At 40.6% G+C, this 24,665-nt stretch overlaps 1 protein-coding gene and 1 pseudogene across 1 annotated transcript in view; one reads left to right on the forward strand and one right to left on the reverse strand.

Moving 5' to 3' along the window:
* Nucleotides 1-24,321, reverse strand: part of DNAH14 (dynein axonemal heavy chain 14) — a 121,132-nt gene extending 96,811 nt beyond the window's left edge. Inside the window, exons 1-16 of the mRNA XM_075267083.1 lie at nucleotides 24,169-24,321; nucleotides 22,222-22,352; nucleotides 20,778-20,959; nucleotides 19,972-20,081; nucleotides 19,499-19,666; nucleotides 18,056-18,168; nucleotides 17,422-17,484; nucleotides 16,990-17,128; nucleotides 15,425-15,556; nucleotides 13,332-13,570; nucleotides 12,425-12,497; nucleotides 11,171-11,351; nucleotides 10,286-10,334; nucleotides 9,863-9,960; nucleotides 6,743-6,906; nucleotides 4,882-5,229 (exon numbers count right to left, since the gene is read on the reverse strand). Of these exons, the coding sequence (XP_075123184.1) occupies nucleotides 4,882-5,229; nucleotides 6,743-6,906; nucleotides 9,863-9,960; nucleotides 10,286-10,334; nucleotides 11,171-11,351; nucleotides 12,425-12,497; nucleotides 13,332-13,570; nucleotides 15,425-15,556; nucleotides 16,990-17,128; nucleotides 17,422-17,484; nucleotides 18,056-18,168; nucleotides 19,499-19,666; nucleotides 19,972-20,081; nucleotides 20,778-20,959; nucleotides 22,222-22,352; nucleotides 24,169-24,321 (2,343 nt within the window). The remainder of the gene's footprint in view (nucleotides 1-4,881; nucleotides 5,230-6,742; nucleotides 6,907-9,862; nucleotides 9,961-10,285; nucleotides 10,335-11,170; nucleotides 11,352-12,424; nucleotides 12,498-13,331; nucleotides 13,571-15,424; nucleotides 15,557-16,989; nucleotides 17,129-17,421; nucleotides 17,485-18,055; nucleotides 18,169-19,498; nucleotides 19,667-19,971; nucleotides 20,082-20,777; nucleotides 20,960-22,221; nucleotides 22,353-24,168) is intronic.
* On the forward strand, nucleotides 254-676 carry LOC142196876 (gamma-aminobutyric acid receptor-associated protein-like 2 pseudogene; annotated as a pseudogene).
* Nucleotides 24,322-24,665: the final 344 nt, after the last annotated feature.

A 24,665-nucleotide genomic window follows, 5' to 3' on the forward strand; every position in this document is an offset into this window, starting at 1 on the left:
AATTTTGGTCTTCGGGATCCATCACAGGTTAGATACCTGTTGCAAATATTCGTAGATGATGTTATGATCAATAATGATTGAGAGATCTCTCCTTATAGATTTCCCTTCAGGCAGTGGTAGGTGTTCATCTCCAGTAGTGACATCAGAGGGAGGGTAACAGGCCCCACCCCTGCCTATGACATCATACTTTCCAGGTGCAACTCCATTCTAGACACAACAGTTGCGGTTGTTGTTGCGGCCAGCTCTAAGTAACATGAAGTGGATGTTTAAAGAGCAACACACCCAGGAATACAGATGCGAGGAATCGGCAAAAATTCGAGCCACATATCCAGAATATGTTCCAGTAATCATGGAGAAAGTCTACGGTTCACAAATTGTGGATATGGACAAGTGGAAATACCTGGTGTTTTCTGAGATCACCATGGCTCAGTTTATAATGATCATCAGGAAACGCCTCCAGCTGCCCTCAAGAAAAGCCATCTTCTTCTTTGTAGACAAGACACTGCCACAGCCCGGTCTGACCATGGGACAGTTGTACGAGCAAGAGAAAGATGAAGACGGCTTCTTGTACATGGCGTACAGCGGAGAGAAGACGTTCAGAGAAAAGGACAACAAAACTTCGCATCCATTTATGGTTCACTGGCAATCCATGGTTTGCGACAAATGTGCCATATAAACCACCGGCGTCATTTATAATATCCACAAACCGCCAATATGCATAAAGTGACCTCAACATCATCTAAAACGTAGTCTAGTTATTTAATGTAATGTAATGTTATTTATTTTTGTGCCATGTGAACAGCCCTCTAATCCTGCCAAAGACCGTACCAATGTGTTGTGAAATGATGAAATGCTGTACATAGGAGGTAGTATTATAGTAGTTATATTCTTGTACATAGGAGCAGTATTATAGTAGTTATATTCTTGTATATAGGGGGCAGTATTATAATAGTTATATTCTTGTATATAGGGGGCAGTATTATAATAGTTATATTCTTGTACATAGGAGCAGTATTATAGTAGTTATATTCTTGTACATAGGAGTAGTATTATAGTAGTTATATTCTTGTACATAGGGGGCAGTATTATAGTAGTTATATTCTTGTACATAGGAGCAGTATTATAGTAGTTATATTCTTGTACATAGGAGTAGTATTATAGTAGTTATATTCTTGTACATAGGAGTAGTATTATAGTAGTTATATTCTTGTACATAGGGGGCAGTATTATAGTAGTTATATTCTTGTACATAGGAGCAGTATTATAGTAGTTATATTCTTGTACATAGGAGTAGTATTATAGTAGTTATATTCTTGTACATAGGGGGCAGTATTATAGTAGTTATATTCTTGTACATAGGAGCAGTATTATAGTAGTTATATTCTTGTATATAGGAGGTAGTATTATAGTAGTTATATTCTTGTACATAGGAGCAGTATTATAGTAGTTATATTCTTGTACATAGGAGCAGTATTATAGTAGTTATATTCTTGTACATAGGAGTAGTATTATAGTAGTTATATTCTTGTACATAGGAGTAGTATCATAGTAGTTATATTCTTGTACATAGGAGCAGTATTATAGTAGTTATATTCTTGTACATAGGAGTAGTATTATAGTAGTTATATTCTTGTACATAGGAGTAGTATTATAGTAGTTATATTCTTGTACATAGGAGCAGTATTATAGTAGTTATATTCTTGTACATAGGAGTAGTATTATAGTAGTTATATTCTTGTACATAGGAGTAGTATTATAGTAGTTATATTCTTGTACATAGGGGGCAGTATTATAGTAGTTATATTCTTGTACATAGGAGCAGTATTATAGTAGTTATATTCTTGTACATAGGAGTAGTATTATAGTAGTTATATTCTTGTACATAGGGGGCAGTATTATAGTAGTTATATTCTTGTACATAGGAGCAGTATTATAGTAGTTATATTCTTGTATATAGGAGGTAGTATTATAGTAGTTATATTCTTGTACATAGGAGTAGTATTATAGTAGTTATATTCTTGTACATAGGGGCAGTATTATAGTAGTTATATTCTTGTACATAGGAGTAGTATTATAGTAGTTATATTCTTGTACATAGGAGCAGTATTATAGTAGTTATATTCTTGTACATAGGAGTAGTATTATAGTAGTTATATTCTTGTACATAGGAGCAGTATTATAGTAGTTATATTCTTGTACATAGGAGCAGTATTATAGTAGTTATATTCTTGTACATAGGAGCAGTATTATAGTAGTTATATTCTTGTACATAGGAGTAGTATTATAGTAGTTATATTCTTGTACATAGGAGCAGTATTATAGTAGTTATATTCTTGTACATAGGGGTAGTATTATAGTAGTTATATTCTTGTACATAGGAGGTAGTATTATAGTAGTTATATTCTTGTACATAGGGGTAGTATTATAATAGTTATATTCTTGTACATAGGAGGTAGTATTATAGTAGTTATATTCTTGTACATAGGAGTAGTATTATAGTAGTTATATTCTTGTACATAGGAGGTAGTATTAAAGTAGTTCTATGTACAAGAATATAACTACTATAATACTACTCCTATGTACAAGAATATAACTACTATAATACTACCCCTATGTACAAGAATATAACTACTATAATACTACTCCTATGTACAAGAATATAACTAGCATAGCAAAGCTATGAGTAAGAGACCCAGCGTCTTGTAACGTGTCAGCTAGAGCTATCAGAATGTGGTTTTAATCACCATTTTTCTTTCTTTTTGTCATTTCACATCTATTTACTTTTGTGTGTTTTTTAACCATGTCGGATTAAAAGTTATTTTTTAACTTACCTGGTCGAGCGGATCCTACTATCCTTTTCTATATGCTTCAACTACTAAGTGCCTTAGTCAGAGGCCAGGATCGTGCACCCAGGAATTATAAGGACTTATCAAGCTAACTGGAGGTGGTGAGCTATATGCTTATTTTTCTTATCTATTTATTTTTAGTTATATTCTTGTACATAGGAGGAGTATTATGGTAGTTATATTCTTGAGCATAGGAGCAGTGTTATGATCGTTATAGTCTTGCACATAAGGGTAGTATTAAAATACATATATCCTTGTATATTAAGAATTTAGGAAAAGTTGGACACTGTTGCATTTCCCTCATCCAGCAAATGGAAAATATGTATAGACAAGAATGGGAGTCATAGTCTTATGAGGAACATTGTCCACATTGGGATGAGGGTTCTTCTTTAAAGTAGAAAGAGCTGCAAATAAAGTTACTACAAGTATAGACAGACTGTGAATTCTTGCAGGCAGCCCTTGATTATGTACGGGATGTATTATTCATAGCCCTGTCTATCGAGCACCCTACAATATATGTTAATACACTAAATATATTCCGCTCTGCCACAAATCAGCCAAATTAGCGGAGATGTTGAGCGCTTTTTTCTCTCATTAAATGTGAGCCGCTCATAGACAGCTCGCAACTTATTTAGCGTAACACAGAATTACCCACTTGTGAGGAGATTGCCGGACCCTTGATGAAAGAGACAAATGATTTCTTGTATTACTTTGAATATTAAATAGTTTTGTCTTCACAAGAGAAATCTGTGTTGCTGGACAAAGACTTGAGCACAGGTTATATACTATATACTACTATACTATGAATGTAGCTGTATATCCTTCATAGCCACAGTGTCTGGTGACTTTTTAGGATCATCTGCTGTCTGAGTACACAAGGAATAACACATTTCTGTCCATTATACCACTTTTTAGCCCATATCTAGAGCTTACACTTCTCTCTGAGCTGGTAGGTGTAAACTAGCTGCCATACACTGTAAACAGTAAGTAAAGAAGAAGCTGCCCTATAAATCTCTCTCACTCAGAAACAACCACAGGATCGTGCAGGACATACATAGAGAAGTACTGGATTGTGCTGAACTGAAAGTTCTTATTTAGCCCCAGAACCAAGCCCGTTCCTCTTCTTCTGTCTCCCTCATCTCTGCTTTAACCTCCCCTCTCCATTGACATGTATAATCTGGAGTCTGTGTAGAGATGGATATAACACCCAAATCTATGAAAAATTAGGGCAATTAGGGAGTATGGAGCAAAACAGTTTGTAGCAATGGAGCCGCCCCTTGTGCTCCAAATTGCTCATTTGCGTATTGTGAAATAAATGAATATCTTGGCAATGGAAGCAAAGGATTTTATGGGGAAAAAGTTGTTACATTCAGGAGTTGCTGGTTTAATATTCTTCATCTTGGTGACATTTTATTTGCCCTCTCAGATACCAGATCTTGCCTGGTTGAGGCTAGAACAAGATGCGGTGTATGGTTTATTTAGGTCGGCTGGTCAGCAGGATCTGATGTCTCTGCTGCCTTTGGCGTTACATTCTACTGTTCTGGTGGAGTTTAGATTCTGTAAATGTCTCAATTCCTATTTTAAGAAACTGAAAAGGTCAGTTCTCCATATAATTACCGATGGCCATTAATGCGTAATATAAGTAAGTCTTTAGGAAAAGCAAATCCACAAGGGATGCCGGTAACATCAGTAGTGTGGCATGTAACCTCTGAGGCCACGGATTAGTCTTGTACTGCTACCCCCAGTTGGAATGGATCGCAGTAAGACAAGACTTCTTAGAAACATACTTTCTGGAGATTGAGTGCATATGTGTGACCAGTGGTGCACTCAAACTCCTCTGGAATGCGATTCGAGACTCCCCTCTAGGATTGGTGGGTGTCCAAATGGTGTGGCCCCCAGAAATCAATCATAAATCATAAATTCTTTTGATGCAATAACCCCGTTAGAATAAATACCTCTGCCTGCAGCCACCAGTAGGGGGAGCTAAGGACTTTAGGGATGAAAATAACAAATAATATGGTAAGGGTTCACTTACTTCCAAGAGCTGGATATTCTTGGTGTAAGCCACAGTTGGCAGGGAGGTGTGAATGATGTCTACGACTGCCTGGAGATGCTGTAGACACTCGGTCTGGAAATCCAGACTCCGCACTTTGATGCTGAGGACTCTCCTCTCTATGTTCATCTGCTGACACTCCTGGATGAACCCCCTGACCATGGCCAGGATACCTCTGTATTCCTCCGGGGACAGCTCGGCCTGGGCACTGCTTATCTTCATCTTCATGCTCTCAGCTGTTTCCACCATTGTGCAGAACTTTATAAAGTGGCCGCTGTATCTCTCAACCTCCTCCATGGAGCGTTTCATGATAGAAAATATACTTTTCACCTAAAAATTGTAAGTGAAACCGTGTATAATGTAAGAATGCAAGCAAAACATTCAGAGGACTATTTTTGGCTAGCTGGGATTTAGGCAAATTTAGGGCATACTACCACACCCAGTACCAGGAGCCTATAGGCACAGATGGGAGGACTGTAAGAAACCTAAGACTCCACCCATCCAACAGGCCACACCTTAAAGGGTTATTCATACCCGAGTAATTTATGACCACTGCTTGCTCAACTCTTTCCATAAGTCTCAAGGAATTGGCCACCTGTCCATTGAAACGTATAGAGTAAGCCAGAAATCATCTAACCTAATACTGTATATCTGGTGAGCTGTGGTGATATTCTGGGTTCTGGAGAAGGACTCCCTTTAAAAGAACACTATGCATATGAATGTGCAAAAAATGCACAAAGAAATACCCTAACTGTTCCTTTGTTCATCTCCTCCTTTCCTTTGATCCAAATTTATCTCAAATTATGATGTCATGTCCTCCCTTCACTTTCTCACTGTGCTGCATCTGCCTGTTACACAACTGGCTGCAGCAGGAGCCTCCCCCTCTGCACTGTCTGCAGTAGCAATAGAAAGTTTGCTAAGCCACGCCCCCAAGCTAGTCTCCAGCTACAGATTCCAGAAGCACAAATGGTTGCTGATACATGACTTTCGGCAATGTTTGATTACCGATTTGTGTTCTTAGCCTAAAAAGCTACAGGATAGGATGGAAAGTGTTTTCGCAACCAATTAACCAACCAATCAGGTAACGAACAAACCAATCACTTCAGCTGATATCTATGTCTGTTTACCAATATTCTTCCTATGTACTGCAATAGCAAATTGGGTTTGCATAAGGCTGAAATAACACAAGCAAATTTTGTTGCAGTTTTTGAGCCACAGCATTCAGGTTTTAGCTCCAAAATAATACCTGTTATGAACCCTAAACTGTGAGCTTACAATTCTTACAAATATTCCATCCAGGAAGACAACAGACACAAGACTCTGTGCCATGTGTGACGTCTTCTAAACAATTTCCCGGCAATCCATTTATTTTATAGTAACAGACTTTACAACTTAACATTAGGTGTCATTCAATGGGAATGGTGCCTTTAGGGCGTCGCTTCCAATCAGACTTGCCATAATGTATGATGCGGGCATAAATTTCAAACGAATAGTCCCGAGTACAAAAGCATCTGGTCAGACAAAGGAAACTTATACACACATTAGTTGACACCATGTGCAGAGGAGGAGACGTATGCAAAAGACCATCTGGTATCTATTATACAGTGATCAACAAATGAAGAACCAAAGTAGTGGAAATATGTTTAACCCTATATGTTCTTCAAACTACCTATATGTTTTCTCAAAGGACTGTAAACAAGCCTATAACATACTACAACCTTTTTCTAGATAGAGGCCCCTTACCCTCATGACCCCTACCCTCAAGAACATCATACATATCTGTACAAAATGTTGGAAGGTAGGTCTACATGTCTACTGGCTGGTGGGGAAAAGGGTGACATACCCATCTCTGATAATCTGAATCCATTCCGAGAAGGAGCTCACAGTTGGGCCAGGTTTTCTTCTGATTCCACTTCGGCTTTCTATCAGGAAGAGATTTCCTCTCACATGCCGGCTGAAGGAAGAATATGGAAAAACAAGGATCCTCGCTGAGAGGCGAAAGTTTACCTACAGCATAGCAAAGAAAAGATATCAGCAAATATTACAAGTTTTCTTTTTTTTCAGTTTTCTACTTTACAACCTAAAATTTCTACATCACAGCCACAACCTATGTTATTGTGGTCGGGTTATCTTCTCATACATGTAGTGTCCTCCTGATAACCAGCCATGATGTCCTTATTGTGGTCAGGTTATCTTCTCATACATGTAGTGTCCTCCTGATAACCAGCCATGATGTCCTTATTGTGGTCGGGTTATCTTCTCATACATGTAGTGTCCTCCTGATAACCAGCCATGATGTCCTTATTGTGGTCGGGTTATCTTCTCATACATGTAGTGTCCTCCTGATAACCAGCCATGATGTCCTTATTGTGGTCGGGTTATCTTCTCATACATGTAGTGTCCTCCTGATAACCAGCCATGATGTCCTTATTGTGGTCGGGTTATCATCTCATACATGTATTGTCCCTGCCTGATGACCAGCCATGATGTCCTTATTGTGGTCACTCTGAGGGGTACTCCACACCTTGGGCTTTCAAACTGCCCACCCTAATGGCATTTATAGAAATGATCCTGTTAGGTCAGCCTGCAGACAGTGGGGACGGCAAAAACTTTCATCTGCTCCTGGTGGAAACTGGGGTGGAAGACCAGAACAATGCCCGGAATAACGTAGGGATAAGAAAAATTGCTGTTTCTTCTAAAAACAGCGCCACATTTGTCCAGAGCTTGTGTGCAGTATAACAGCTCAGCCCCTCTCTATGGGGCTGAGCTAAAATACTTCAGACAACCTATGGATAGGCAAGGTGCTATTTTAGAAGAAAGCAGTCATGAATATGTAATACAAGAAGAGACTGATGCCAAAGTCACACCTTTTTAACACAACCACATGAGAGCTAGCAAACCTGGAGAAATAGACAAGTTATGAGGTCGGCCGGTATGGGGCCAGTGACAGCTGCAAAGACCTATAAACGAAAGATGCTCGAGAACACATCACCGGCTGATAACAAAGAGCAATCACTGACATAATGACACACAGGCGTACGCTTCATGAGCCGCTGTGTACAACGCCACCGAGCCCAGGCCAAGACAGCCCTCAGCTACTTGTTAATGTAGCATCACAGATACAGATGACAGCATTGTGACTCACAGATATCACCGCCAGATGGGATCCTCTGTCAAATGACTGCGACTAAATACAAATACATACAGTCTGTACAAATATGGAGGGTAAGACAAGAGACAAAGCTTTATAGTTTGTATGTGAAATAGAATAATTTTTGTCTAGATGAAAGTAAATCTTCATAGTAGGATGAATAAAGCAATAGGGGCTGTATTATAGTAGTTATATTCTTGTACATAGGAGGTAGTATTATAGTAGTTATATTATTGTACATAGGAGTAGTATTATAGTAGTTATATTCTTATACATAGGATCAGTATTATAGTAGTTATATTCTTGTACATAGGAGCAGTATTATAGTAGTTATATTATTGTACATAGGAGTAGTATTATAGTAGTTATATTCTTGTACATAGGAGTAGTATTATAGTAGTTATATTCTTGTACATAGGAGTAGTATTATAGTAGTTATATTCTTGTACATAGGAGTAGTATTATAGTAGTTATATTCTTGTACATAGGAGGTAGTATTATAGTAGTTATATTCTTGTATATAGAAGTAGTATTATAGTAGTTATATTCTTGTACATAGGAGGCAGTATTATAGTAGTTATAGTCTTGTACATAGGAGGTAGTATTATAGTAGTTATATTCTTGTACATAGGAGCAGTATTATAGTAGTAATATTCTTGTACATAGGAGGTAGTATTATAGTAGTTATATTCTTGTACATAGGAGTAGTATTATAGTAGTTATATTCTTGTACATAGGAGTAGTATTATAGTAGTTATATTCTTGTACACAGGAGCAGTATTATAGTAGTTATATTCTTGTACATAGGAACAGTATTATAGTAGTTATATTCTTGTACATAGGAGTAGTATTATAGTAGTTATACTCTTGTACATAGGAGCAGTAATATAGTAGTTATATTCTTGTACATAGGTAGTATTATAGTAGTTATATTCTTGTACATAGGAGCAGTATTATAGTAGTTATATTCTTGTACATAGGAGTAGTATTATAGTAGTTATATTCTTGTACATAGGAGCAGTATCATAGTAGTTATATTCTTGTACATAGGAGGTAGTATTATAGTAGTTATATTCTTGTACATAGGAGTAGTATTATAGTAGTTAGATTATTGTACATAGAAGTAGTATTATAGTAGTTAGATTCTTGTACATAGGTGCAGTATTATAGTAGTTATATTCTTGTACATAGGAACAGTATTATAGTAGTTATATTCTTGTACATAGGAGTAGTATTATAGTAGTTATATTCTTGTACATAGGAGCAGTATTATAGTCGTTATATTCTTGTACATAGGTAGTATTATAGTAGTTATATTCTTGTACATAGGAGTATTATTGTAGTTATATTCTTGTACATAGGAGCAGTATTATAGTAGTTATATTCTTGTACATAGGAGCAGTATTATAGTAGTTATATTCTTGTACATAGGAGCAGTATTATAGTAGTTATATTCTTGTACATAGGAGTAGTATTATAGTAGTTATATTCTTGTACATAGGAGCAGTATTATAGTAGTTATATTCTTGTACATAGGAGTAGTATTATAGTAGTTATATTCTTGTACATAGGAGTAGTATTATAGTAGTTATATTCTTGTACATAGGAGCAGTATTATAGTAGTTATATTCTTGTACATAGGAGTAGTATTATAGCAGTTATATTCTTGTACATAGGAGTAGTATTATAGTAGTTATATTCTTGTACATAGGGGGCAGTATTTTACATACATTATTGTTACCAATATCTCTAATTTGTGAACTCCAGACATGGAAATAGATCAGTAGTTTATTGTTGAATAAAACCACCTACCTATAGTTTGCTCAAATCCATCCATAATCCCTTGTATATGTATTTCAAAATCATTACTAGGAGGGATGACCAGGATGCTCCTAGAAGCAACTGCCAACCTGCAGTGAGGAAAATATGTTAATGTAATGAGTGTAGTAGACAGAAGGGCTTTGCTAGACTCGTGGGGAATATTGGGGTTCTGTGCGAACACTAAGCAGAGGAAAGACACAATGTCCATATAACAGCCAGACTATCCCAGCCAAAACAATCCCCCATGAAAGCCACATTATCCTTCAAGGCCAGGGGAGCTGGGCAAAGACCAAAGGCATGCGCCCCTTTGGCCAGTGATGTCACTGGTAGGTGGTCAATGCATCTCTAACTTTAATGAGACCATAGATTTCAGTTACAGTGGGTCTCATAAAAGCTGTCGTTCTCTCTTCTTACCTCCTTGGACAGTCTTCATCTTTGTCATCTGTGACCAAATCTTCTAAATCTAGAAAATAAAAGACAACATTAATAAATAATGGATGTATATATCTAGCAGACAGCTCTATAAATCCAGAGTCTACAGCAGCAGTGACAATGGGAACAACATGATACACAGGTGCACAGCATGACTCCCTCATATACTGTACAGTCTCGGTAGTGAAATTCTGGATTTAAAGGGATTTTCCAGTTTTATGTATATACATATTAAGCCTTTTTTTAGTGAAAAAAGCCAAAAAAAAACCCAAAACCTTATGGTATAGAAACCTCTAAAACTTGCAGTTATAACCTTGGCCCTTGGCGCCAGGTACCAGGATCCCTTCTTTTGCTGTCATCACTGTGCAATGACATGTTGTCCAAAGTCATCATGACTGCCGTATGTCACATGATACTTCTAGGGACCAGCAACATGGGCCCTTTTTAGGCTTTGAATATTCTAAACTTTATTTTTTCATATTCTAAGTCGACGTTCACACAACCAAAGGGCAGGACGGCCAAGAAAATTAGACATTTTTCACGGCTGTTTTGCATCCAAGGGGCAACCGTTTTCAGGGATATGTGAAAATCGATAAAAAAAATAGGACATGACCTATTTTTTGAGAATCCCTACATCCCTCCAACGGTCATGTGAATAGCCCCCATTCATATACATTGAATTCAATGCTGTCATGTGACAACTGAAAAAAATGTAAAAAAAAAAAATTCACTCTTGTCTGAATAAAGCTTTAGGCCTTATGCAAATGACCGGTTTCATTTTTTAAGAGGGTTGAATACTTTTGCAAAGCCCTGTATTCACTATATATGATCAGCCATAGACTTACTACTGAGCACGGTGATATTTACCAGAATCATCCACACTTCCTGCTTCAAAAGTGACTTGCTTCTTGCTTCCAGGACGCCCATGTGAAGAGGTCGCTGTCCGTTGCTGCTTGTCTTCCATCATGGAGGGCAGGACCAAACTAACTTCAAAAACAGGGGCCACCTCCTGTCTACCCTGTATTTTCTTCCTAATCTCACTTCGCACCTGAAATCAAGAAAGAATTATCATCCTCAGAAATAGCTGCATTCATATTCATTGGATTAAAATAGGTATAAAAAGTGCTGTAACTCCATCCGTTACATATGTATACCGTATAATCACCAGCCGGGCATGAATATGGAATTCTGGTATATACTGTATTGGCGGCTGCTTATCTCCATAGGAAACAAAGAATAAAACACTTTCAAGCTCAAACTCTCCAGGTCTGACCACACAGTAACTGTGCCAGCAGAATAGTGAGTGCAGCTCTGGAGTATAATACAGGATGTAACTCAGGATCAGTACAGGATAAGTAATGTAATGTATGTACACAGTGACTGCACCAGCAGAATAGTGAGCGCAGCTCTGGAGTATAATACAGGATAAGTAATGTAATGTATGTACACAGTGACTGCACCAGCAGAATAGTGAGCGCAGCTCTGGGGTATAATACAGGATGTAACTCAGGATCAGTACAGGATAAGTAATGTAATGTATGTACACAGTGACTGCACCAGCAGAATAGTGAGCGCAGCTCTGGAGTATAATGCAGGCTGTAACTCAGGATCAGTACAGGATAAGTAATGTAATATATGTACACAGTGACTGTACCAGCAGAATAGTTAGCGCAGATCTGGAGTATAATACAGGATAAGTAATGTAATGTATGTACACAGTGACTGCACCAGCAGAATAGTGAGCGCAGCTCTGGGGTATAATACAGGATGTAACTCAGGATCAGTACAGGATAAGTAATGTAATGTATGTACACAGTGACTGCACCAGCAGAATAGTGAGCGCAGCTCTGGAGTATAATGCAGGCTGTAACTCAGGATCAGTACAGGATAAGTAATGTAATGTATGTACACAGTGACTGTACCAGCAGAATAGTGAGCGCAGCTCTGGAGTATAATACAGGATAAGTAATGTAATGTATGTACACAATGACTGTACCAGCAGAATAGTGAGTGCAGCTCTGGAGTATAATACAGGATTTAAGTTTGTAAGTATATTAATTCTATCTGTAACCTGGAGATAATGTTGAGACTCTGACATAGAATTATTTCCATGTTACTTACCTTCGTAATACCTTCCGGTATTCTTTGGACTTTATCAGACATTTCTAGGTTAATGTTTTTGTCGTCAGTGTCTCTAGAATAAATGAAAATAAATTACAGTTTTCCCAACTACATCTACAGTATATAAATGTGGGTATGGATAAGGGAGATAAACAAATGCCCCATCATAACAAAGTTGGTTCCGCTTTGGGGCAAATAATTACTAGTAGATGTATAAAGATGAGATGTGAGTACAAGATTCAGCTCTAGAAGACACAGCTGGTACTACAGGAGAACAGGAGAATGACTATAGACTCTGAGAAGGTTGTGCTCTGCCCCCAGTTAAGAACAAAATGTTGTGTTAAATGGAGCAATGTGTGAATGAAACCAGAGCAAGGTGTTTGTATGTCCTAGTAGAATAACAGAAGGGGGTTGTCAAATGAAGATGAGCGGGGGCCATCACCAAGGCCATGTGCCCTGACATTGGTCACATGGCCAGTTTGCAGCTCAGTCCCATTCAAGTGAATGCTCTGAGCTGTAAGACCAAGCACAACCACTATGCAATGTATAGTATTAGGATTAGTTTTCCTATTAGGTGTAGTACTCCTGCCAATCTTCTATCCTAAAGATAGGTCATCAATTTATAAGCCTGGAAACCTCTTTAATGACTGGCTGGTCACATGTGCAAGGTCAGTACATCATCCAGCAGACCGGACATACTGTATATAGCTATGGATGATGTGTATCTGTGTCATTCCAGTTGTAGTGAAACTACAACTCCCAGCATGCTCTGACAGGCTGCAGTTGTGAGGGTATGCAGGAGTAGTGGTTTGACCATAGCGGATGTGCCCCTGATTTTAGGAGGCCAGTTCGACTGGATTATATCAAGGGTTAATGAGCAGAACATGAGACACTTCTGGACAGAGACCTCGGTTTCTTCTTCTCCTCCGCTGACGTCACATTGCTGGAAGCTTCTAAAAATCTGAGGAGCATCTGGACAGCATTGGAGGCGACGGTTCGCAGCATCTCCTGGAAGAGGCAGTCCACCAGGCTGAGAAATCTTCTGAACCGATCCTGCAGGTTCCTCCATTCGGACTGCTCTGTGTAATTCAGCTTCTTTGCGGATTTGGATAAGAAAGGTTCCATCAGTCCGAGGGCCTGGGTCACCTGGCATGTAAAGAGTTACAGGTTACCGATACACACCATCGGCTATATTGTGTGAGGCGTTTTGGTGTATAATGGCAATCCACAGCTGTCTGATGGAGGAATTAGATTTGCTTCAGCAGAGTAACAGTGGCAGATCTGTTTCATTAGAGGGCGACAATGATGGCTGGCAGCTGCTCTTCTGCCTGGAAAAGCCCTGTTATAAGGCATCATATAGTACAGCGGCACCCGCAATCCCTATGGCTCCCTACAACTGAGCTGCAGGCACTTTACAAACTGACATATGTTGCACCTGTGCAGCACAGTATTACAGAGGGAGCATATCTAACGTTAAAGGGGTTGTCTAGGAATTTACTGTGACCTATACTTAGGATAGGCCATAAATATCTGATCGGTGGGGGAATGACAGGTTGTCCTTACATGGATCTATTACAGCTATTTGGTCCAATTCTGATGCCCATGGTATGGAGCCTGAAACAGGGCCCATATAGTGACCAGACACCAATACTGCAGCTCTGTTCCCTTTAAAGTCAATGGTGGCTGAGCTGCAGTATCAGCATCCAGCTTCTATTTAAGCCAAATAGTGCACTATATGTGCACTATATAATACAGGTATTGGAAGCACCCCAGACAGCTGATCTGTGCAGGGGTAACCTGTCATCCACACACTGATCAGATATTTATGGCCTATCCTATATGCAAGTCCTAAAATCCTAAAGGGACAACCCTTTAAATGCAAGTACGCCTTATGGCAATCAATTGAGTATGCAAACCTCCTACAGTAGGGTCCCCACAAGTTTTATAGGGCCATGTTACCGTTGTTTACAAATTGAAGCCTTTATAGCTCAGTTGCCACATACATGAGGGCTGCAAAACCTCATGCTCAGTTGCCTCTTTTGAAGTTACATAGACATGTCCACCTTGGTTGCTCTATGGACACATTCGGGGGGATTTAGTAAACTTAATGCAACAGCATTCTGACCTCCATACAAGTCTACATGATGGCCACCACATTTATTATGTGATTTAGGCAAGGAGGCATGGTTTACAAGGAAAGAGGTGAGGATTCCTGTAAAGGGGACTGGCTTAAAGGGGTTTTCTAAGCCAAATGATTGATGACCTTTAAAAGGCAGGAGTCTGACTCCAACGCCCCCGGTCGATCAGCAGTTTGAAGGGTCTACAATGTTTGCATGAGCGCTGAATCCTCGTCGCTGCTTACTAGGCACAGTGCTGAACATTGTATAGTGGTTGTGCTCGGTATGACCTATCTACCCATTCACTTGAATGGGACTGAGCTGCGATCATGTCATGTGACTGGTGAACATTACATCACATGGACTCTGAAGCGGAAGTGGAGACACCTGGGACCCCCTTGAATCTTCCTAAGGATAGGTTATCAGTTAAAAAATCACAGAAAACTCCTTTAAGATGTGACAATATGCACAAGTTTGGTGCAAAATTATGGCACAAGGAAACAAAGTTAAAGACTGAACTGATTTAAATGGAGCTGATCTGCAGTAACCTGGCATGGGCGCTACACAGTGTACAGAGCAGTCTACTTCCAGTTCCATACACTGTAAAGTCCCGTGTCAGAGGCTTGTTTTTTGGAAGAATCAATCTGTGAGGGGTGTACTGGGTGTTGGACCCCAATCACTATGGGACCGATATCATATATCCAAATCACAGAGTCCCCGTTTTAATGAATGAGTTTTCAGATAACGGGGACACCGAGCAGGAGATTCCTATCCACATATCATGAGCAGGTACATGGACAGGGCTTTACCAAATATTCCAGCACCAAAGAGATAAACCTTACTTCCTTACAGTAAAATGTTTATGCTTCCACATGTCTCGTACCTTGAATAAAGTGTCAGTGATGACCTTGATAAGACTCTCTCGGAGGGTCTGCAGTCTCTTCAGGGCGTTCTGACATGTCTCGCTCTGAATATCACAGAAATGCTTCAGTGAATAGGTGTGCGAGTGATCCAGCTGCAGACAGGAAGAGGTTAAAGGGATTAGCCAATTTGTAATGTTGATCAGGATGGATCATCAATATTAGATCAGTGAGGGTCTGACCCCCAACACCCCCACTGATCAGCTGGCTCACAGTAATGTTTACATGCCGGGAGCTGCGCTGCTCACTCGCTGTACAAACCGTAACAGTGGCTGTAGATAGCGCAGTGCTGTCCCACTTAAGTCTATAGGACGGCGCTGCAGTACTTAAAGTCACTGCTATGACAGTACAGCAAGTGAGCAGAGCGGCTCCTGGCAGGTAAACATTACTGGAAGCCGTGCTATCCCAAAGCAGCTGATCTGTGGGGGTCCCTATAGATCTACTACCGATGGCCTATCCTAAGGATCCACAAGACAGGACACCACTTTCATACGATCAGGCATTCATAGACACACGTACCTCAAAACTATAAACATCCACATACATATGCACAGTCACTACATGCACACGTGTGTATTCCCTACATACTGTACATGCCCACTATGAACATCTTCAAATATATGTATAATTACAACATAACTTATATCAACACTATATACATCTACACATATATGGGCACTCATTACATATGTTGTTCATGCACAATATAAACCTCCACAGACATAAGCACACTCACTATATCCATCTGTACATATAGACACAGTCATCACATCCATCTGCACATATATGCATGCTCACTACATCCATCTGCACATATATGAAAACTCACTACATCCATCTGCACATATATGCATGCTCACTACATCCATCTGCACGTATATGCATGTTCACTATACCCATCTGCAGGTATATGCACACTTACTACATCCATCTGCATGTATATGCACACTCACTACATCCATCTGCACATATACGCACGCTCACTACATCCATCTGCACATATACGCACGCTCACTACATCCATCTGCACATATATGCACGCTCACCACATCCATCTGCACGTATATTCATGCTCACTATACCCATCTGCAGGTATATGCACACTTACTACATCCATCTGCACGTATATGCACACTCACTACATCCATCTGCAAATATACGCACGCTCACTACATCCATCTGCACATATACGCACGCTCACTACATCCATCTGCACGTATATGAATGCTCACTATACCCATCTGCAGGTATATGCATGCTCACTACATCCATCTGTACGTATATGCATGCTCACTACATCCATCTGCACATATATGCACGCTCACTACATCCATCTGTACGTATATGCATGCTCACTACATCTATCTGCACATATATGAATGCTCACTACATCCATCTGTACGTATATGCATGCTCACTACATCCATCTGCACATATATGCGCACTCATTGCACCAGGCCAATAATTTTCTGCTTTCGGGATTACATTTAGCTGAACCCAAATTCCATTACATTCTCAGGTTACTTACACTAATAAGTGAAATAGATAAATCTCCATGTTGGTTATCACTCAGGATATTCACAGCGCCATCACACTGTGTCTGCAGATACAGCAGGCAGCCCTGGAAAAGTTCATCAGCAAGGAACAGGTGGCGGAGAAGCAGCGTCCTGTACAATGAAAATAAATAGCACTTTACTGTATATCCTCTCCATTCATTCTATCCTATCTGATATATATATCTCCTTTGAAGGCAATTCATTTCCTGCTTACATGTTGCTAATACATGATCACACTTGACTGTAAGGCTCCTGACTTCTGCAGAAGCCCTCCCCCCATCTGTTTCCAATAGGAGATCCATTGAGCTAGGCTGAATTTCCGATAATTATGCCTCCCTATCTTACACCTTCCTCACCGCACTCACACCATAGTAATACCGTATAGCACCCTCGCTGTAACATACTTGCTGCTGCACATCTTTGATCTGTGAACATTTCGTTTCCAAACAGTAAAAGCTTTCCAGAGCCTGAAAAAGAAAACAAAATATTCCTGAGATTATTGTATTTATTCAGACGGGACGTAATGGGATATTATGCCCCATAGAATGCTTTATGAACCTCTGCTACATATAATATGGCCAAATCATAGCGCTATGGACTGCCCAAATAATACCGCCATACAGTGCCCCACACTTATATTCTCTACAGCAAGCACACTAACCCGAACTTCTGCAATTGTCTATTGTCCATTGCTGCGTAGTGCAGAGGTCACCTGGCGGTCCTACCATGGCCTAAGACTTTTTCACATGTCGTGCTTTCTTATCAATGCAAATTTTGTGACAAAACTGTAAAAGAGGCAGGAGGTGGAGAGGGACGGAGGAAAGGGAATGTTGTGTAGTTGTGTTACTGTTTATATGGCGCTGCTAATTTCTGTATATTGGCCCAGTTCTGACGTCATAATGTGATGATGATACAAATATTGTCCACATTGTACATGTAATATAATATTATACGACAGGTGAATGGAGACCCGTGGATATACTGAATTTAGAGCCTTATACTGTGAATAATGTGTAAGATTCTTTATTGGCCTCTTACCTGAACTGGGAGAATACGCGTTTACTTTTTATTGCGTAGAATTTCTCCCTCTCGTGTAACCACTCAGTGACCGTCACGGCCTCCATGATCTCTGCTCCGGACACCATCATCACCTGGACAATGAAGCAATGGAAAGCATATGTCTACCATCTATAGGTTCTGTCCTGTATATAAGGTAGAAGGTGATTTAGGACTCATGTACATGGCCATACTATGGAACTGTGTTATATGACCGCCATATAGGTGATGTACAGAGCAGTTTATACATACCTATGTGTATGGCTATGTATACAGTATGACTAAAGAGCCAAGTATTAATCCTTCCGGTATTAATCGTTCCGGTACTGCAACTGCCCAGGGGTGTAGTCTTCATGAGCCCAATCTTCCTCTCTCTGACAGTTGTAGCATCCAATCAGAAGATGACTTCAACTGTCAATCAGAGCCGAGGGGAGGAGTTAGGAAGTGTTCAGCAGCCTGGACATGCCCCTGTAGCACTTGCGGTTGCAGCACCAGGGGATTAGAACTTGGATTCCTTGGTCATGCAACCTGTAGAAACATGCACATAGGCAGTTCAAGTGCTCTTCACATCACCTACATAGATAGCATGGACTGCATTCTAGTGAAGCAACCACTAGGGGGACCACATGAGCATACTCTTTATTCATTAACATAACAGTATACTAATATACAGTGAGCTCCCTCTAGTGGTGGCTACGGCCAATGGAATTTTATGTTTTACAGCATATATGGATGTCTGGATCAGAAAAACTGAGCTCTGGGTGCAATAAAGATACATTAAGAAATGAATCACTGCGCCCAGATCACAAGAAACGGGTGTGGATATGTCCAGAAAGGGGCATGGCCAACACCTCCTTAGTGGCATGTCCTTGCTGGAAAATTTCAACTCCTCGCTGTGAACGCCATCGTGAACTTACAAAATGTTGGCAAGTATAAGGATTATATAAGATTAGAAAAATAGCACCACACTTGTCTATGGGTTGTGTCTGGTAGCTCAGCCCTATTTATGCAAATACTGCAATACCAGACCTAGTCCTCTGACAGTGGTGGCGCTGTATCTGGAAAAAAAAATGGACACAAAGCCAAAACAAGCAAAGAAAGATTTATAACCTATCAATGGAGTTCCTCTCATTGTAGATAGATAGAGCTAATGATAGATTCCACCGTGACAGACGTACACATTATAATGAATATAAGGGGAGACAAGTGGACAGATGGTTCATAAACTGTAGTCAACACTAAATGTAAAGGATGAGATTGCGCTCTGTGAGCTGCGGCGTAGTCAGCTGTGCTTCACTGCAACACAAGCAATTACACCCCGTGTGTACATTGGCTGCTTTGCATGTAACTTTGGTTCTGATTGGAGAATATCAATATGATAGATGGTAATCCATCTGCTAAATGATCCTTATATACAGTGCTTACCTTAGAGACATGTGAAGCGCTGGCAGTCCAGTATACATCACAATGAACAGCAGTATAAGCAGGAACAACATGGAGATCATACGGATCGTAGCGGGCGGTGGGCTGGCCCTGACATCTAGGCAGACAATATACAAATTCTCCTGCGTCTTCTTTGGTAAGGGTGTTCTCCTAAGAAGAGGAAGCCAGAAAGACTTAATGGTAAGACTAAGCCTAATAATAGCAGACAACTTCATGTTATTGAGTTATGCTTAGTTCAGGGCCCTCAGGGGCGGAGCATAAAATAAGCATGTTCTTCAGGCCCTGCACTCGGCATACCACATTCAATCAGTTTTGTTCGGTGTGTTTCCACAATGCTCATGGACCCTCCTATATCCAGTAATGTCAAAATTCGTGGAAGTGACCATCTTTTTCCGCCATGTTACAGATACAGTGGTTTTGCTATTGTAATGATACTCGCCGTATCCATATTTTACCTTCAGAAACTTCTTATATTTTTCGGCCTTGCTGATCTCAAGTTGCCATTGTGGAGTTTTCCAGCCGAGCCCGGCCCTGACCCTCTGTATATGTGACATTACACTGTCATCTAGATGTAAGAAACAATATAAAGCATCAGGACAGTGAAAGTTCAGTATAATATTTGTGTATCCCCTGTAATACTGAGGTAGTACTGAATGGCTGTCTGTTTATAATGTATCAGAAAGCTCCGAGCAATGCTAAAGGGGTGTATGCGGCTCTACATACTCTTCTGGAAATTACTGATATCTCACAATAATCATCAATGTTGGTCAGACTAGGACTTGATTCACAAGGAGAAAACACTGTATGATTCAGGTGATCCTAACCTAGCTATCTACGGGGCGGGGGTGATATGTTGGGTTCTGGTGATACACCCCCTTTAAAGGAGCGCACCTGGTATCATTGATATGGTACCGTCACTTTGCTATCAACTCAATTGCATAGTTTATGTGATACACCAGTCTAATGTCAATATCAGTATCTAATCCTCAAGATCTCTGCTTGCTGTCATTGAATAGGAAACGACTGAAGACTTGAGGTCTGTCCTGGACATGTAACGGACAATCTAATCCGTAAATTGTCTGAATTTCCTGACCTAACCTTCGTCTGGAGACACAGACTCTATGAAGTACAGTGATTGGAGGGATTAATACACAAAAAACTGCATAACTTTATTTGCACCCGCTTTAACCCATTGATGTAGTATAAGGCATGTGTACAAGCACAGTATACTATGCGGGAGACCCCGCTTGCTCTGTGTTACCGTTGGCGCCCCCCTGACATGTTTCAGTCCACGGCCAGGCAGACTCCTTTGGTATTTTGCCTTCACTTCTCTCCAACACTTCACATCGGCTCTGAAGGTCTTTCTTCAGTCTCACTTCTGATTCTGCGGACAGAGCCGTATCCTCCGGGCTCCCGCTGCTCAGTGTTTCACTTCTGTGTTTGCTGTAAAGATAACAATAGGTTCACATCTGACAGGCGGCCGACACAACGCGCTTGTAGAAATATAGCTGCTTCATCATGGGCAGCGCCATGGATTATTCCAGCCATCCGGATCACAAGAAATGAAAACATATACAACACTTTTGAATGTAATGTAATAAATCTAGTATAATACACACCTCAGCTGCTACAGAACATCATAAAACACATCTCAGCTGCTGCAGAACATCAGCATACACACCTCAGCTGCTGTAGAACAACATAATACACATCTCATCTGCTGTAGAACATCTTAATACACACCTCAGCTGCTGGAGAACATCATAATACACACCTCAGCTGCTGCAGAACCTCATAATATACACCTCAACGGCTGCAGGGCAACATCATACACACTTCAAATGTTGTAGACCATCGTAATACACATACAGCTGCTCCAGAACCTCATAATACACACCTCAGCTGCTGCAGAACATCAGAATACACACCTCAGCTGCTGCAGAAGATCATAATACACACCTTTGCTGTTGCAGATCATCATAATACACACCTCAGCTGCTGCAGAAGATCATAATACACCTCAGCTGCTGCAGAAGATCATAATACACACCTTTGCTGTTGCAGATCATCATAATACACACCTCAGCTGCTGCAAAACATCATAATACACACTTCAACGGCTGCAGGACAACATCATACACACCTCAAATGTTGTAGACCATCGTAATACACATACAGCTGCTCCAGAACATCATAATACACACCTCAGCTGCTGCAGAACTTCATAATACACACCTCAGCTGCTGCAGAACCTCATAATACACACCATAGCTGCTGCACAACATTATTATACACACCTCAGCTGCTCCAGAACCTCACAATACATAACTAAGCTACTGCAGATCCTCATAATACACGCCATAGCTGATGCAGAACCTCATAATACACACCATAGCTGATGCAGAACCTCATAACAAACAAACCAGCAGAAGTAAATCATATTATACACTGAAGATTCTGCAGAATCTCAAAATACAGATATGAGGCAGACATGGTGTGCAGGACATCAGATTTATGAAAACTAGTAAACTGGCGTAAATTATTATAAATCTGGGTCTTCAGGCCCCTCCCTCACCACTTGCCACGCCCACTACAAAAAAAAAAATAGCTATGGTGGGAGTAGGGTGGTACAAACCTGGAAAAATTTGCTAATTTTTGTGTAAGACTGGTGTACAAGGCACAACAAACCTCCCCATTGTCCTTACATTTCTATCTCTCTTCTATAGTCTCGTGGTTTCCCCGCCAGCCTTCTCTTCCGGTCCTCCCTGCACATAGTGGTGCGGATGGCGGGCATGCAGGGCTCCGAGGATCCAGGCGGCGGATTTGGGATAAAACCCTGATAAGAGAGAACACAATAAATATGATAACACTGAGGACATGCAAGTATAAGACAGATCACCCCAGAAAAAAAAATTCTATACAAAAACGTAAATTCCACTCACTTTTGTAGTAGTGATTTATCTGAGGCCTCACAGACATGGACCGGAGCTGGCGTGTTGCCCATAGCAACCAAGCGTCAGCTTCTATTTTTTGCAAAGCAGGTCTGAAAATGAAAGCAGCAACCTGATTGGTTTCTATGGGCAGCACCTCCCTTGCAGGGCGTTGTATATTGATGGCCTGTCCTTAAGGGCCCACGTACGCGGCCATGTGCTAGTACAGTGTGCAGTCCATACTGGCCCATTCATTTGTATATGGGCCGACAACCGGTGCCACACAACTCACAACAGGTCCTGTTGCTATCCGGTTTGCGGCCGTGCCAATGAATGGGCCCACGGAATCATGACTGGTGCACGGGCAACACACGGATAACATCTGTTCCATTCAGTCACGGCCAGCATCATGTACACGACTGAATGTGAATAACAGATTGTTGCCGCCACCCCACTAACTAACATAATGATGGGCACTGTGGCCCCTTCATGGGGGGGGGGGGGGGGGGTGTAGATTTACTATGTGAAATACTCCAAAATTCTGGCTCTATTTGTGCCCAAAATACTGTCTAATGTGCCTTGTGCCACATTTAGCAAATATTTAAGATCCTTTTACAATTTGTGAGAAAAAGGGGCCTGAAGTTGCTAGGAATGGGTGTGGCCTCACAAAAAGTGGGTGTGTGTTTTGTATAAATATTTGCCAAAAAAATGTGCCAAAATTTGCATTTTTGCACCGTCAACTAAGATTCCTATTAAGAGATGTAAAGTTAGACTAGACAGCAATGTGACAGATTTATTACACAGCATCACATACGATAAGAATTAGAACTATAATAAAACTGATGCAGTCTAAGGTTCTGTTCAGATAATATTTTTTACATCCGTGAATGCGGCCACGAAAGCTCCGCGGTGCACAGGCATGTGCCATTCCGTCATAACAGACATCACGCATATGGGTGTGTGAATAAGAGTATTCTACACTATGTTTTAAGCCAAATTAAAGGGGTTGTCCCATCTCAAGGATCCTATCTATAATACTAGTTTATGTGGATTTAAGACTTTTCCTAAATGCATTGCTTTATCAAAACTGCTAATTTATTCACTTCATTGTTTACACTCTGTTTCTATGGCAGTTGGGATTATCTGCTCATTTGTCAAGTGATGTAGCTGCCTGCTCTCAGGGGGGAGGGAGGGTCTGGGAGCAGCTCTGAGCTGTTTGTGTCTGATAAGTAGCGGAGCTTCTCAGATAGGGGAGGTGAGAGCTCCGGATTTCTGAGCTCTTATCAGTCGGTTTAAATGAATTTGGCTGATAAGGGCTGAGATAGGGAGTTACCTCTGTATGTAGTGCAAATTGATTCAAATCCAGCTCTGCTACATCAGCTTCACACTGTGGTAATTCATTTACAACCAATCCTGTGCAAGTGAAACCCCGCCCACCAATGTGCCGAGAAAAGCAGGAAGTGAATAGAGCACAACAACCTGCAGGTTGGTGAACAAGCGTCATGGGAAAACCCCTTCAAGGTCTGATTTGTACAAAATTTGAAACAAATCTTGGGTCCAAACCTGAAACGAATCTTGAGAGGTTCGCGCATCTCTACTCTCTCTCGTAGACAAACGGCAGCTCTCGCTCATCCACACATTATTGTATTTTATGATTTGCGGCCCTGTGAGTGATCAGAACAGACACTTTTGTTCTAATCTTAATGGAGGAGGATTGCTCACCAGCGTGTGACTATGCTCATTACTGCCGACAGCCTGTCTGTGCATCATCGGATTCCTGGAGACCATCTGGAGAACATCTGAACGCTCCGCTCCAAGATGCAGACGAGAACTCAGATCTGTTCTGGGCAAGAACCGGCGGTCAGCCGTGTACATTATGGGTCTTTCTTCCTAGGGGGTCAGAAATACAAATATAGTATGAATAACCACACAGTGCGAATGGAAAGTCAATAATACATGTAACACATCAGTAATCGGGCGCATAAACTATCATGTCATTTACAGCCCCAGCCTCCAAATACTGTATATAGATCCTCTCAAGCTCCAGGGCTTGACCTTATGGAAGGAGGGGGGGATGGGCACAATATGTAAAATAAGAAATTAAAGAAATTAAAAAAGATCTCCACACCCACATGTTGCAGCCCCACAAAACTATTTGTCACGTGCTGCGATTTTTATTGCTTTTTGCTGCGTTTTTTCTGCACTTTTTAGTTCCCTAA

Source organism: Leptodactylus fuscus, chromosome 3, assembly GCF_031893055.1.
Source record: "Leptodactylus fuscus isolate aLepFus1 chromosome 3, aLepFus1.hap2, whole genome shotgun sequence".
In the NCBI taxonomy this organism is placed as follows: domain Eukaryota; kingdom Metazoa; phylum Chordata; class Amphibia; order Anura; family Leptodactylidae; genus Leptodactylus; species Leptodactylus fuscus.